Genomic DNA, 11,671 nt, shown 5'->3' on the forward strand with positions numbered 1-11,671 from the left:
AGTTGTACCCATGGATGTATAAAGAATAGTTATACGGCAAAGTTATTCTCCGTGGGAACTTCCGGCAAAAAAAATCTTGATTCTGATTGGCCAGAAGACTCGAAAAAACATCAGCAAAGATATTTTATTGAGAAGATGATCACTATGTGACAGAAGTTTTCAAAACCGTTTATGGTCTCCGGTACTTGCACCGCGTTAGAAAATCGGGCCTTCAAAATAAAAGTTTTACTTTTTCCCCCCAAAAAAAAGAAATCCCAACTATTTTTTTCTTCACTCACACATCCGTGACCCACTCGAAACGGGTCCGCGATCCACTTTTGGGTCGCGACCCACCAGTTGAGAACCACTGGTCTAGAGAGAATAATCAGTTAGGTAATAAACGTACAGCAACAAAATATTCATATTAAAGGCAATAAAGATCTTTTATACTTGCAAGTATTACGTCTCCTTCAAAAAAGAACGTACTGTTCTGAGCGAAACAGGCTCTCTTTATAAGAGGACATCAAAGTGGATTTACATTACAACAACATTCTGGGAGGCCAGCTGTTACCCCCTCTGGCACTGTATGCAAAACCATCACACCTTACAAGACAATGGGATATATAGACACCCCTCAGACGCAGTATGCAAAAACCTCTCCCCCTAAACACGTCTGTTGATCAGACGAAGGAAAGACTGTTTTGAATTTCAGAATACTAACTGTGAATATGTTATGCATTTACATTATTGAAATGCTCCTATTACTTTCTTTCTTTAACTTTTGAAAAGTGTGAGATATTTAAATCAGGTAAAACATTCGATATCACATGCAAATGTACCTTTTGGAACATGTGGCCAAGAACTGCGGTCAAGCCAGCCGTCTTTCACTTTTTGCGTGGTCAAACCAGCCGCCCCTGTATTTCGAGTGCGCGATTAGTTACAGGTTTACGGTAATGCAATAAAACAAACCTGGGAAGCTGGATTTCAAAGTAAAGGATGGCATGTGGTTCATTTCTATTATTTGCGATTGAGGAACAGGGTAATTTATGAGAATAATTTTAGGACTTATTGCTTCATAAACTTGTTGCACAAATACTATGAACTACTTTTACTGTGTACTTTTTGAGAATGGCAAAATTCCCTCCAGAGAACAAGAAGGAGCATTTTTGTCTAACTTTGACGTGGGATAAAAAGCATTTCTTCCATAAGTAGTTTATGAAACTGCCATGTTTGTACTTAATACTTCTAGGACTACTTGCAAACATAATATGAACTACTTTTACTGTGTACTTTTTCAGTAATTTGAGTTTCAAAGTCCTCTCCAGAGAACAAAAATGAGCATTTTTGTCAACTTTAATGTGGTCTAAAAAACATTTCTTCCATAAGTAGTTTATGAAACTGCCATGTTTGTACTTAGTACTTCTTAGACTACTTGCAAACATAATATGAACTACTTTTACTGTGTACTTTTTCAGTAATTTGAGTTTCAAAGTCCTCTCCAGAGAACAAGAATGAGCATTTTTGTCAACTTTAATGTGGTCTAAAAAACATTTCTTCCATAAGTAGTTTATGAGTCTGCCATCTTTGTACTTTATACTTCTTAGAATACTTGCACAAATAATATGAACTACTTTTACTGTGTACTTTTTCAGTAATTTGAGTTTCAAAGTCCCCTCCAGAGAAAAAAGATTAAGCATTTTTGTCAACTTTAATGTGGTCATTCTTGTTCTCTGGAGGGAACTTTGAAACTCAAATTACTGAAAAAGTACACAGTAAAAGTAATTCATATTATTTTTGCAAGTAGTCTAAGAAGTATTAAGTACAAACATGGCAGTTTCATAAACTACTTATGGAAGAAATGTTTTTTATCCCACATCAAAGTTAGACGAAAATGCTCAATCTTTTTTCTCTGGAGAGGACTTTGAAACTCAAATTACTGAAAAATTACACAGTAAAAGTAGTTCATAGTATTTGTGCAACAAGTTTATGAAGCAATAAGTACTAAAATTATTCTCATGAATTACCCTGTTCCTCAATCGCAAATAATAGAAATGAACCACATGCCATCCTTTACTTTGAAATCCAGCTTCCCAGGGTTGTTTTATGGCATTACAGTAAACCTGTAACTAATCGTGCACTCGAAATACTGGTTTGACCACGCAAAAGTGAAAGACGGCTGGCTTGACCGCAGTGGCCAACTGGATAAGGAGGTTTCATTGTAGGTTAATTAAAATATGTGAATAAACACTGAATGCCTTTATTTTTGGGTACTGAATATATATTTAATCAGATGCATTTAATATATGATAAGCAAGCATTTGTGTGATACCTGATCTAAATACTTTGAATTATTGAACATTAACCCAAAAACGGTGAATAGAGGATAAGTACAAAGGATTACATAACTGTTACATAATACAAAATCATGATAAAGGTCACAGAGTTCTTTCAAATAAACTCATTGTGATGTCACAAAATGTGTGTGAAATGCATTGGTTTATAAAGTAGCCTACATTTACTTTACTTAAGTGCAGGGGCGGATCTAGACAAATATTCATGGGGTGGCAAGAGGGTGGCAGGAGAATTTGAGGGGTGGCATCCCCTGCCAGAAGTATATTCTGATTTAATCGCAGTCATATCAATCCATGTTAACTTGGAAATCCACAATATTGATATTTTAACTCAATAACATTAGATGAGATTATTGTAGCACATCAGTAAAGCCTTAAATATAAATATATAAGGTGGCACACGTAATTTAATGAATTTTAACTGAATGAGTTGGTTTAACTCTTAGACCAGCAGGGGTACCAAATATGCAGACTGCTGCAATAAGTACATTAACTGTCTCATCGATGTGTGTCTGTGTGAATATGATAATATTAACAATCATATTATTCCTATCAGCTATCAATTACTGTTATGATTCACATATTCAGTGTTATTATTAAATAAACTATATTTTTTTGGAGGAGTTAATGATGAACATTCCTCAAGATGCTTGCTCACCCTCCTTCAAATTTGAAAGACCAGTAATTACTATCATAATTCAAAAGAATCAAAGGAACAGTTCAGCGCCCCACAACTTCATTGCAAACAGTTACAACCTTGACTTTACATCAGAAAGAACAAACATTAAATAAATGACTAACTGCATCAGTTAGGGTTAAAACAACGTGTATTCAGCTAAAACATACATCGCTGCAGTTATTATCCAGTGGAAAGTCCTTACCTACTGGCCTAGTTAAATCAAAGTGGTTACTTTTTTTTGGCTGGGCAGTGAAGTTTTACACACCGTCTTAATTGACTTTCGCAGGACTTGAAACTGTTTTTTTGGGGCAGAACCCCACAAAGAAGGAACATATATTTACACATGTAAGGTCATCATCTTACATAGTTTATTATTCTCATCGACTCATCCGTGAGCAGAGCATGAAGTTGGCATGCCTATAACAGCTGAATGTGGCGATTACCATCTTGATCAGCAAAACGCCACACAAACTTATTAAGATTTAAAGCTATGGTGCGTTTTGATTCAATGCTGAGTACAGCCAAACTTGACAGGCTCTTCTTTGTCATAGTAGACCGCAAAGTGCCAGAGTATTTGTGTTGGGTAATCTATGGTAGGGCTAACCCATACAGTGGTGGGGCTCAAGTCAGTATTTGCAATGTAATTACATACAGGCTACCCTTGACAGTGAAACGCCACGCGTGAGGTTTATATTATTTCCCTGTCTCAATCAAAATTGAACTCTATGAAATAAAAAGGCACATTTGTCTTGTAGTAAATAAAAAGGGCGACCTGGAGCCAATCCTGCAATTTCCCCACAGGTGAAAGAGTTGAAAACCCAACCCCTGCAGGGGGGTCTGGGGGGATTGTCCCCCAGGAGATTTTTTGAAATACTAACATCAAATACACATTCTGGTGCTCTCTTAAGAAGAAAAATAAATAAATAAATATTACTACACAACGTATTTAAAAAAATGAATGTCATTTTAGTTTTTGTTACTTTGTTCTGAAAGCTGAACCTGCTGCTCCTCACAGAGAGGAGAGGGAAGAGGCTGTGTGAATTACTTTACATTGTGGATAAGGGTCACTAGCCCCTATTGTTCTGTGTGTCAAAATGAAAGACAGCCCACACACCTATCAATCATCAAACCGTGGGGTCTTATAGTTGTACCGATGTATATCGAGATGTACTACAGCAAAAGTATTCTCCGTCGGGACTTCCTGCAACAACACCACGCTGTTATCTTGATTCTGATTGGCCAGAAGACATTATCAAAGATGTTCTATTGAGAAGACGATCACTACGTGACAAAAGTTTTCAAAACCGTTTCTAGTCTTCGGTATTTCCAGACAAGTGGCTACTGAAATCAATCTTATTAACTGCTGTCTGTGCAATTTACTCCGCCCGAGTTGGCAGACTTTATTTTGCTTACTTTAACATCATTTTTCATGGTGGGGCTAAGCCATTTATTGGTATGGCTGTAGCCCATACCCAGCGATACCCTGACCACAAATACCTCATTCCTTCTGTCTACTTGTATCCGAAATGCTTCTCGTTTTGCGCTGTCCTCCCGTTCAAATGAAATCGCAGCCAATCATATTTCCAAGCTCGCGCCAGGGGGGGGGAGGAGTTACAAGGCTCGCGTCTTGTGCTGCATTCACTTGCACTCGGACATTAGAGATTTTCTCTCATAAATGTCCGATGAGCCACAACTTTTCTTTCAAAAACAAAGCTGCCAAATGGGGTGGCAGCTGGGGTGGCAAGGCATTTTTCTGAGGTGGCAGCTGCCACCCCGTGCCACCCCGTAGAACCGCCACTGCTTAAGTGCAAGATCTGAGCACTTCTCCCACCTCAAATGTGCTTTCAACGTGTTTCACCTGAATGACACCGCCTCTTTTGGTCAGGAATCAAACAGCCAACCAGTCCCCTAAAGAGGTGTAGCCTGCATGATGTCTCTTTGATAAAGCTCTGAAGCGAATACAACCAAACCCGAGTGGTTCCAGAAGCTGTTAAATGTAAGGATGGATCTACCCTGGGCTTTCTCCGTGTGTCTGCACAGCCGCAGCCTGCTCTTCTTCACCCTGGTCCTCCTGCTGGTGGCCCTGGGTCTGAGGTCCCGTCGGCCCAGAAGCTTTCCTCCGGGACCCTGGGCTCTTCCTCTGGTGGGGAATATGCTCTCTCTTGACTTCGACAATCTCCACAACGACATGACTAAGGTGCAATCAGTTTATGTTTATTGCAGAGGAAAAATCTGATAACAGTCATTAACCTTTAATTGTCTTTTTAAGGTTAGATGTTAGACAGACATTTACTCCGGTTCAGTTTCGCAGACGCTATACAGGGGTTCAATTAGGGATCATCAACAAATTATCGTTCTAATGACTAAAAAAAATGTAAAACCTCCATATTAGTAAAAAAAATATGCTCATGATTTTGATAAATATCTCTTGTGCGTCCTTCGCGTCGAAAGGAGCCAGTTGAGGTGGTTTCGGGCGCCTAGGGGGGTGTTCCAGGCACGTCCAGCTGGGAAGAGACCGAGGGGTAGACCTAGGACCAGGTGGAGGGATTATATCTCTTCGCTGGCCTGGGAGCGCCTTGGGATCCCCCAGTCAGAGCTGGTTGATGTGGCCAGGGAAAAGAAAGTGTGGGGCTCTCAGCTGGAACTCCTACCCCCGCGACCCGACCACGGATAAGCGGGAGAAGATGTATGGATGTCTTGTGTATATAATTATATCATTCACTTTTTTGATTACTGATGTAATGATTTTCTTTGACAAAGATATTGAAGTTTTTTTATCTTCTATGTCTTGAAAATCCATTTCAGATATTATTACGACAATGTAGCCTACTCATAAGACACACATTTGTAAAATTATATTTGAGTGCATCTTCTCTATTTTATACTTATTGTTATGCAGTTGTTTTCTTTGTTATAAACTATGGGATTCTTTCAATAGCTTCAATGGCACATGACAGTAAATAGAGCATTGTATACACTAAACAAAAGGACACACCTGTTTTATCATGTTTTAGTCCCACTTCTATTTTCGATAAATATTTCTATGAACCTTTTCTTCTTGAAGATATTCATATGAAATAGAAGTTTGACTGAAATCCAATACAAGGAATGTGCCCCTCTAACCTAATCTAATCTAATCTAGAAATATCTCAATTGAATTGTGCTGATTTTTATAAAAGTATTAGAGGCGGTTTGAAATCCAATAAAGACAGAGAAGCTGTGTCCCACTTCTTGGCCAGTGCAATACAATACAATCGGGCATTGACGTGGCGTCATTATGATAAGGAAGCTATAAGAAATATAAATAGCTTTTAATCGTTTTTCAGCACTGAAATCCAATATAAAGGGGTGTGTCCTACTGCTCCAGTGTAATAATGCAATGTTGCATTGTTTTTGGATTCATTAAGTCAGAGGATATGGAAGCTTTTGAGAAAAATCAAGACTTTTCAATATAAAACTGCAGAATTTTACTGACAATAATCGTATAAAATAGAGTCTCTAAAATCCAATTAAAAGAGGTTTGTCCTACTTGTCCAATGCAGTAATACGACGCTGTACTGTATATTGTATTTCTCACTGGGTCACCTGACATTAAAGCTTTTGAAAAACAAAAAAACACTCAAAAGTAATTTTGATGTTATTTATGTATTTCTCCTGTCTTTGGGCATTTTCTAAAAATTCAAGGTAAAAGTTTCCTATTTGCTTTCCTCCCACTTACTTGTGTCTCCCTCCCACAGTTGGCAGAGCAGTATGGGAACGTGTACAGCCTGAAGATGGGCTCTGTTTGGATGGTGGTCTTGAACGGCTTTAGCACTCTGCAGGAGGGTCTCAGCAAAGGAGATCACATGAGCGACCGCCCTGCTTTCCCCATCCATACTGATGTGTTTCCTGATCTAGGTAAAGCACTTGTTCTATCCTTGTAGGAGGGAGGTTACCTACCTCATCAATTATTTTACGTGTACTAATAACAATATTTACACGGATGCTTTCATTATCAGTTAGCAGCGGTGTGGTTCATATTTTTAAATTTTTTTTATTTTTACACTGCCTTTTTAGAGACAAATCAAGTCATAGATTGGATTAGAACTTACTGATAATTAATTAATGATCCTAACATCTGATGTATTTACAGTACATTAAAACATTCATTTGACACTTATAACATTACTTTGTAAGGTACCCACAACCAAAATAATTCTGTAAAAGCAGAATTTGAACACTGTTTCTGTGCTTCTACAATATTTGTTGTATTTACTGTTCGCAGAAGTTTTATTATACTTATAAGACTATAAGACCTGAACTTTTGAAAGAACATCAATAACATTCATCTGTTTGCAACTTATATATATATCGATATTCCAATTACTTGTAGACTATTCTGCACTATTTCTATTATATTCTATTTTTTACTTGCACTATTTGATCTGTTTTATTGTGTTGCACTGTCGGAGGAGACTGTGACCTAAGATTTTCATTGTCATAACTACACTGTAGCTATGCACACATGACAATGAAACCCTTGAATCATGGTGTTTGACGAATAGTGACAGGCATTATTTTGATAATACATTTGATGTCCCACTATTGCAAATGGATCTAAGTGTTAAAATATGTTGTTGATTATAAAAAATACGGTTAATTATGTGTTTTTATTTGTTAAATTAGATATAAACTTAAAGATGTGTTTACTTCTACATACAGACTGTTTCATATGTGTCTCATTTATGTCACAAGCTGCATTTCTAAAGTTTTGATCTAAATTCACATTTTCTCATCAGGTCTTATTTTTGCTAATGGGTATTCGTGGAAGCAACAAAGGCATTTTGCCCTCTCCACTCTCAAATACTTTGGCGTTGGCAAGAAATCACATGGATCTTCCATACTGGAGGAATTTAGGTACATGTCCAAAGAAATCGCTGGTCATAAAGGTAAAGTTTACACATCTCTAAAGGTATTGTGAATACATAAAGAATATATTACTGATCATGCTACTCACTTTTCATTTTGATATGTTTGATCAACTGTCCAGGCAAACCCTTCAATCTACATTTTTTAATGAAGAACGCCGTCTCCAACATCATCTGCTCCCTGATCTTTGGCCATCGCTTTGACTACAAGGATGAGAAGTTTCTGGAGTTGATAACGTTGTTGGACAAAGCGTTCCAGATTGAAGGATCCGTTTGGGCACAGGTACATCCTTTCAAAACTATTGAAATCTTAATTCAGTGTACTGGTCTTGTTCCTGCATCCGGACACTCTTTGATCGTAGTCTCTGATAGAGTTGAGTGTTTGCTTTTTGATACACATTTGTTCTAAGTCTTATTTACACTGTATGATAATGATATCAACAGCTGTACACCGCCTTTCCTGTGCTGATGAGGCGTTTGCCGGGGCAACACCAAACTCTTCAAAAGGGTTATCGGTATATAATGGACTTCATGAAAACAGAAATTAATAAGCACAGGGAAGACTGGAACCCCTCTGATCCTCGAGACTTCATCGACTGTTACCTGACTGAGATTCAGAAGGTTAGTGGACAAACTTTTTAGGGTTTCCTTAAGGCTGTGGGAAATCGTCATTGTGATTTTGCCACTATATTCTGAAATCTTACAGTATAGAACAAATGATTATCAAATGCAAGAAATACCCATGCAATTAATTAATAATTAAAATGATCCTTTGTTGCATAATTTAGAAAGTTTCACACATATGTTTTTGGCAACAAAAGCATAAAATAAGTGATTATTCAAAGTTAAAATTCAGTTGACTTATTATTGAATTTTCTTTGGTATATAATTTTAAAAAAAAGAGAAAAAAATGTTACCAAATATTGAAAACAATATTATAAAAGCTATTATAACAATGAATTGACAACAAAAAAGAAAATCCAATCATTAGAAGCACATATTGGATATTAATAAATATTATTCAAATGTAAGTTAAAATCCATAAACGAAAAGGATTGCTATTTAGCATTTCAATGTAAAAACTGTAGTAAAACAATTATATATATTTATGAGAACTATAAAGTAAAATGAATGGGCTCTCTCTTGATATAATGACAATTAGGTAATCATTGTTTAATAATCCATTTCTTTCCCTGCCTTCCCCCCACACTAGACATTTGTTTGTAAACTATACCTCTAAATTGACATCACAAGTGCGTTTTCAAAATGTTCAGCATCAGGACAAGAGGGATGATGAGCCAGACGCTTGTTTTGATGAAGGCAACCTGATGAAGTGTTTGTTTGATCTGTTCGGAGCTGGCACTGAGACCACTTCCACCACCCTGCGCTGGGGTGTGCTCTACATGGCAAAGTACACCGAGATTCAGGGTATGAGCTCACACATGAGGTCAATAAATCATCATAAGTTATATTGGCTTGTGTGTCTTGTCTTCCATTCATTCTCTCCTTGGCTCTCCTGTTGCACAGAGAAGGTCCAGGAGGAGATAGACAGCGTGATTGGACAGTCCAGAGAGCCGTCCATGGAAGATCGTCCAAACATGCCCTATACTGACGCCGTCATACACGAGATCCAGAGAATTGGAAACGTAGTTCCTCTCAACCTGCCTCACGCGACCAACAGCGACGTTCAGATAGGAGGCTACACAATCCCAAAGGTCAGTTCTCTAATTCAATATTTACGCAAATTGAACAACCATGTTGCAGCTTCATAAATTACCATTATGGTTCCAATCACCAGGGAGTTATAGTAATGCCCAACCTGACCTCGGTGCTGTTTGACAAGAATGAGTGGGAGACGCCCAACACCTTCAACCCAGGACACTTTCTGAACAAGGAGGGGAAGTTTGTGCAGCGAGCTGCTTTCATCCCTTTCTCTGTGGGCAAGTACCTTTTCTAATATTATAGAAGTGATGGTGCAGATAACCAAGTGGTTGACTTTGATAAGTAATATATTGTTTGTTATTATATAACATACGTATTGAAGTTTAAGTTAAAGTTTCAAATATGGCCAGGTGAATATTAGGTGTACATGTTTCTTCTCAGATTAAATGTTTGTGTTTAATTCATAAAGATTGGCTTTTGGCACTTCTGTAGTTTTCCCTGTCGAAAACAATCAAAAGTACATCCTGCAATGAACAGAAATTGGCGTTTACTGCACTGATTAAGCTCTGAAAACCTATAACACTGTCCCTGGCTGTTGTGGGCTATCAACAGTTAGTCTGGTTGGATGGTTGTGTTTGTTAAGCTGGAGTGACATCACTTGAGTCAATTTATTAGACTTTTTGCTAAATGTCGGTAGATGCAAAAATATTTTTTACATGTGTAAATGTATAAATGTTAGTAATACTACCTAAAGCCTTTTAACAAACCTTCATGTTTAATGTCGGTGGGGCAATTTTAAGTAAAACTGAACCGTCTCAGGTGAAGATGGCTCAGATGATAAATTGTTTCTTTTTTTTACTTATGTATTTGCATTTCTCTGATTATGTTTTTGCCGCAGGTAAGCGGGTGTGTGTCGGGGAGAACCTCGCCAGGATGGAGCTCTTCCTCTTCTTCACCTCCTTCCTGCAGCGCTTCACCTTCTCCATGCCTCCGGGTGTGGAGGCTGTGTTCAAGCCCCATGTCAGCATCTTCCTCTTACCCCAACCACACCAAATCTGTGCCACTTTACGTGAAGAGTGATACACCTCATCAACACAATTTCCAGAAATATTAGAAAATATTAATTTATAAATATTTCTTGGAGCAGAAAAAGACGACAGCGATGATGTAATTGCTAATGTTTAGGATAGATGTTGCCTATCTACATTGCACGTCCAGCAGAATTAGAGCTATATTAGCATTTATTGGTATTTTCAATTTCAGACCAATATACACCCTTGATGTCTGCTTTGGTCTCTAACAACTTACTTTAAATCATATGGATGTTTCGCTTAGTTGTGGTCTGCCATTTGATTATTTTCAGGTAAATGTCTTATATACTGTAATTGTACAAGGAGACAGATTAAATATTGGTGTGGGTCTGCAAGGTCTTTATTGTTAATTGCGCCTTGTTTCCCCCTGGGGTTATAAGGGCACGCGTGGATCTTTAGGACATTTAAAAAAAACAATATCATACAACTTTTTATGGTAACATCTGTAAAACCCTAAAGGAGGAAATCTCCCACGACCTCTGGAGCTTCTGAATCAAAGAAGGTCATACTAAGGCCTCTTACATCCGGACATAAAGAAATGCAATAGGCTAAACAAAGTCACCAAACTGGGTGCTAGGTAAGAGGGCAGATATCAGGACAACACGTTGATAAGAATAAAAAAGTCAGCCACACTGGAGTTCCGTTATATTGTGAGTATTTTTGTCAGAAATGACCCTATCCTGTCATTCACACAGCTATTCTACTAGAAAAATGTATGTTTGTTTCAGTTTAACTGAATTGGAAACATTCCTGTGAATTCTTTGACTACAGTATCACACAGACAGTCCTTATTATTTGACAATCAGTGACAACCTGACTGTAAAAAGTGTTCTTAATATTGTCACCATTTCAAGAAGTTTTATTACTTTCAGCTGCCATACACATACATGACAAATAATGAATTCATTGCAAATTTTATAGACTTATAAATATTTGTTCATGAAATTGTAAACATTTTAAATATAGTGTTGATTAAATAAACTCGTTGTTACAGTGATGTCC

General features: G+C 37.5%; 1 protein-coding gene across 1 annotated transcript; it reads left to right on the forward strand.

Annotated features, from left to right (window-relative positions):
- Positions 1-4,897: 4,897 nt before the first annotated feature.
- Positions 4,898-11,663, forward strand: LOC307023727 (cytochrome P450 2J4-like). Its single transcript, XM_079657216.1, has 9 exons — positions 4,898-5,206; positions 6,747-6,906; positions 7,788-7,937; positions 8,039-8,199; positions 8,361-8,537; positions 9,191-9,344; positions 9,444-9,631; positions 9,715-9,856; positions 10,477-11,663. The coding sequence occupies exons 1-9, from the start codon at positions 5,012-5,014 to the stop codon at positions 10,656-10,658; spliced, it is 1,509 nt and encodes a 502-aa protein (XP_079513342.1). The 5' UTR covers positions 4,898-5,011; the 3' UTR covers positions 10,659-11,663.
- The last annotated feature ends 8 nt before the right edge of the window (positions 11,664-11,671 follow it).

Source organism: Notothenia rossii (assembly GCF_949606895.1).
Source record: "Notothenia rossii genome assembly, chromosome: 1".
Taxonomy (NCBI): domain Eukaryota; kingdom Metazoa; phylum Chordata; class Actinopteri; order Perciformes; family Nototheniidae; genus Notothenia; species Notothenia rossii.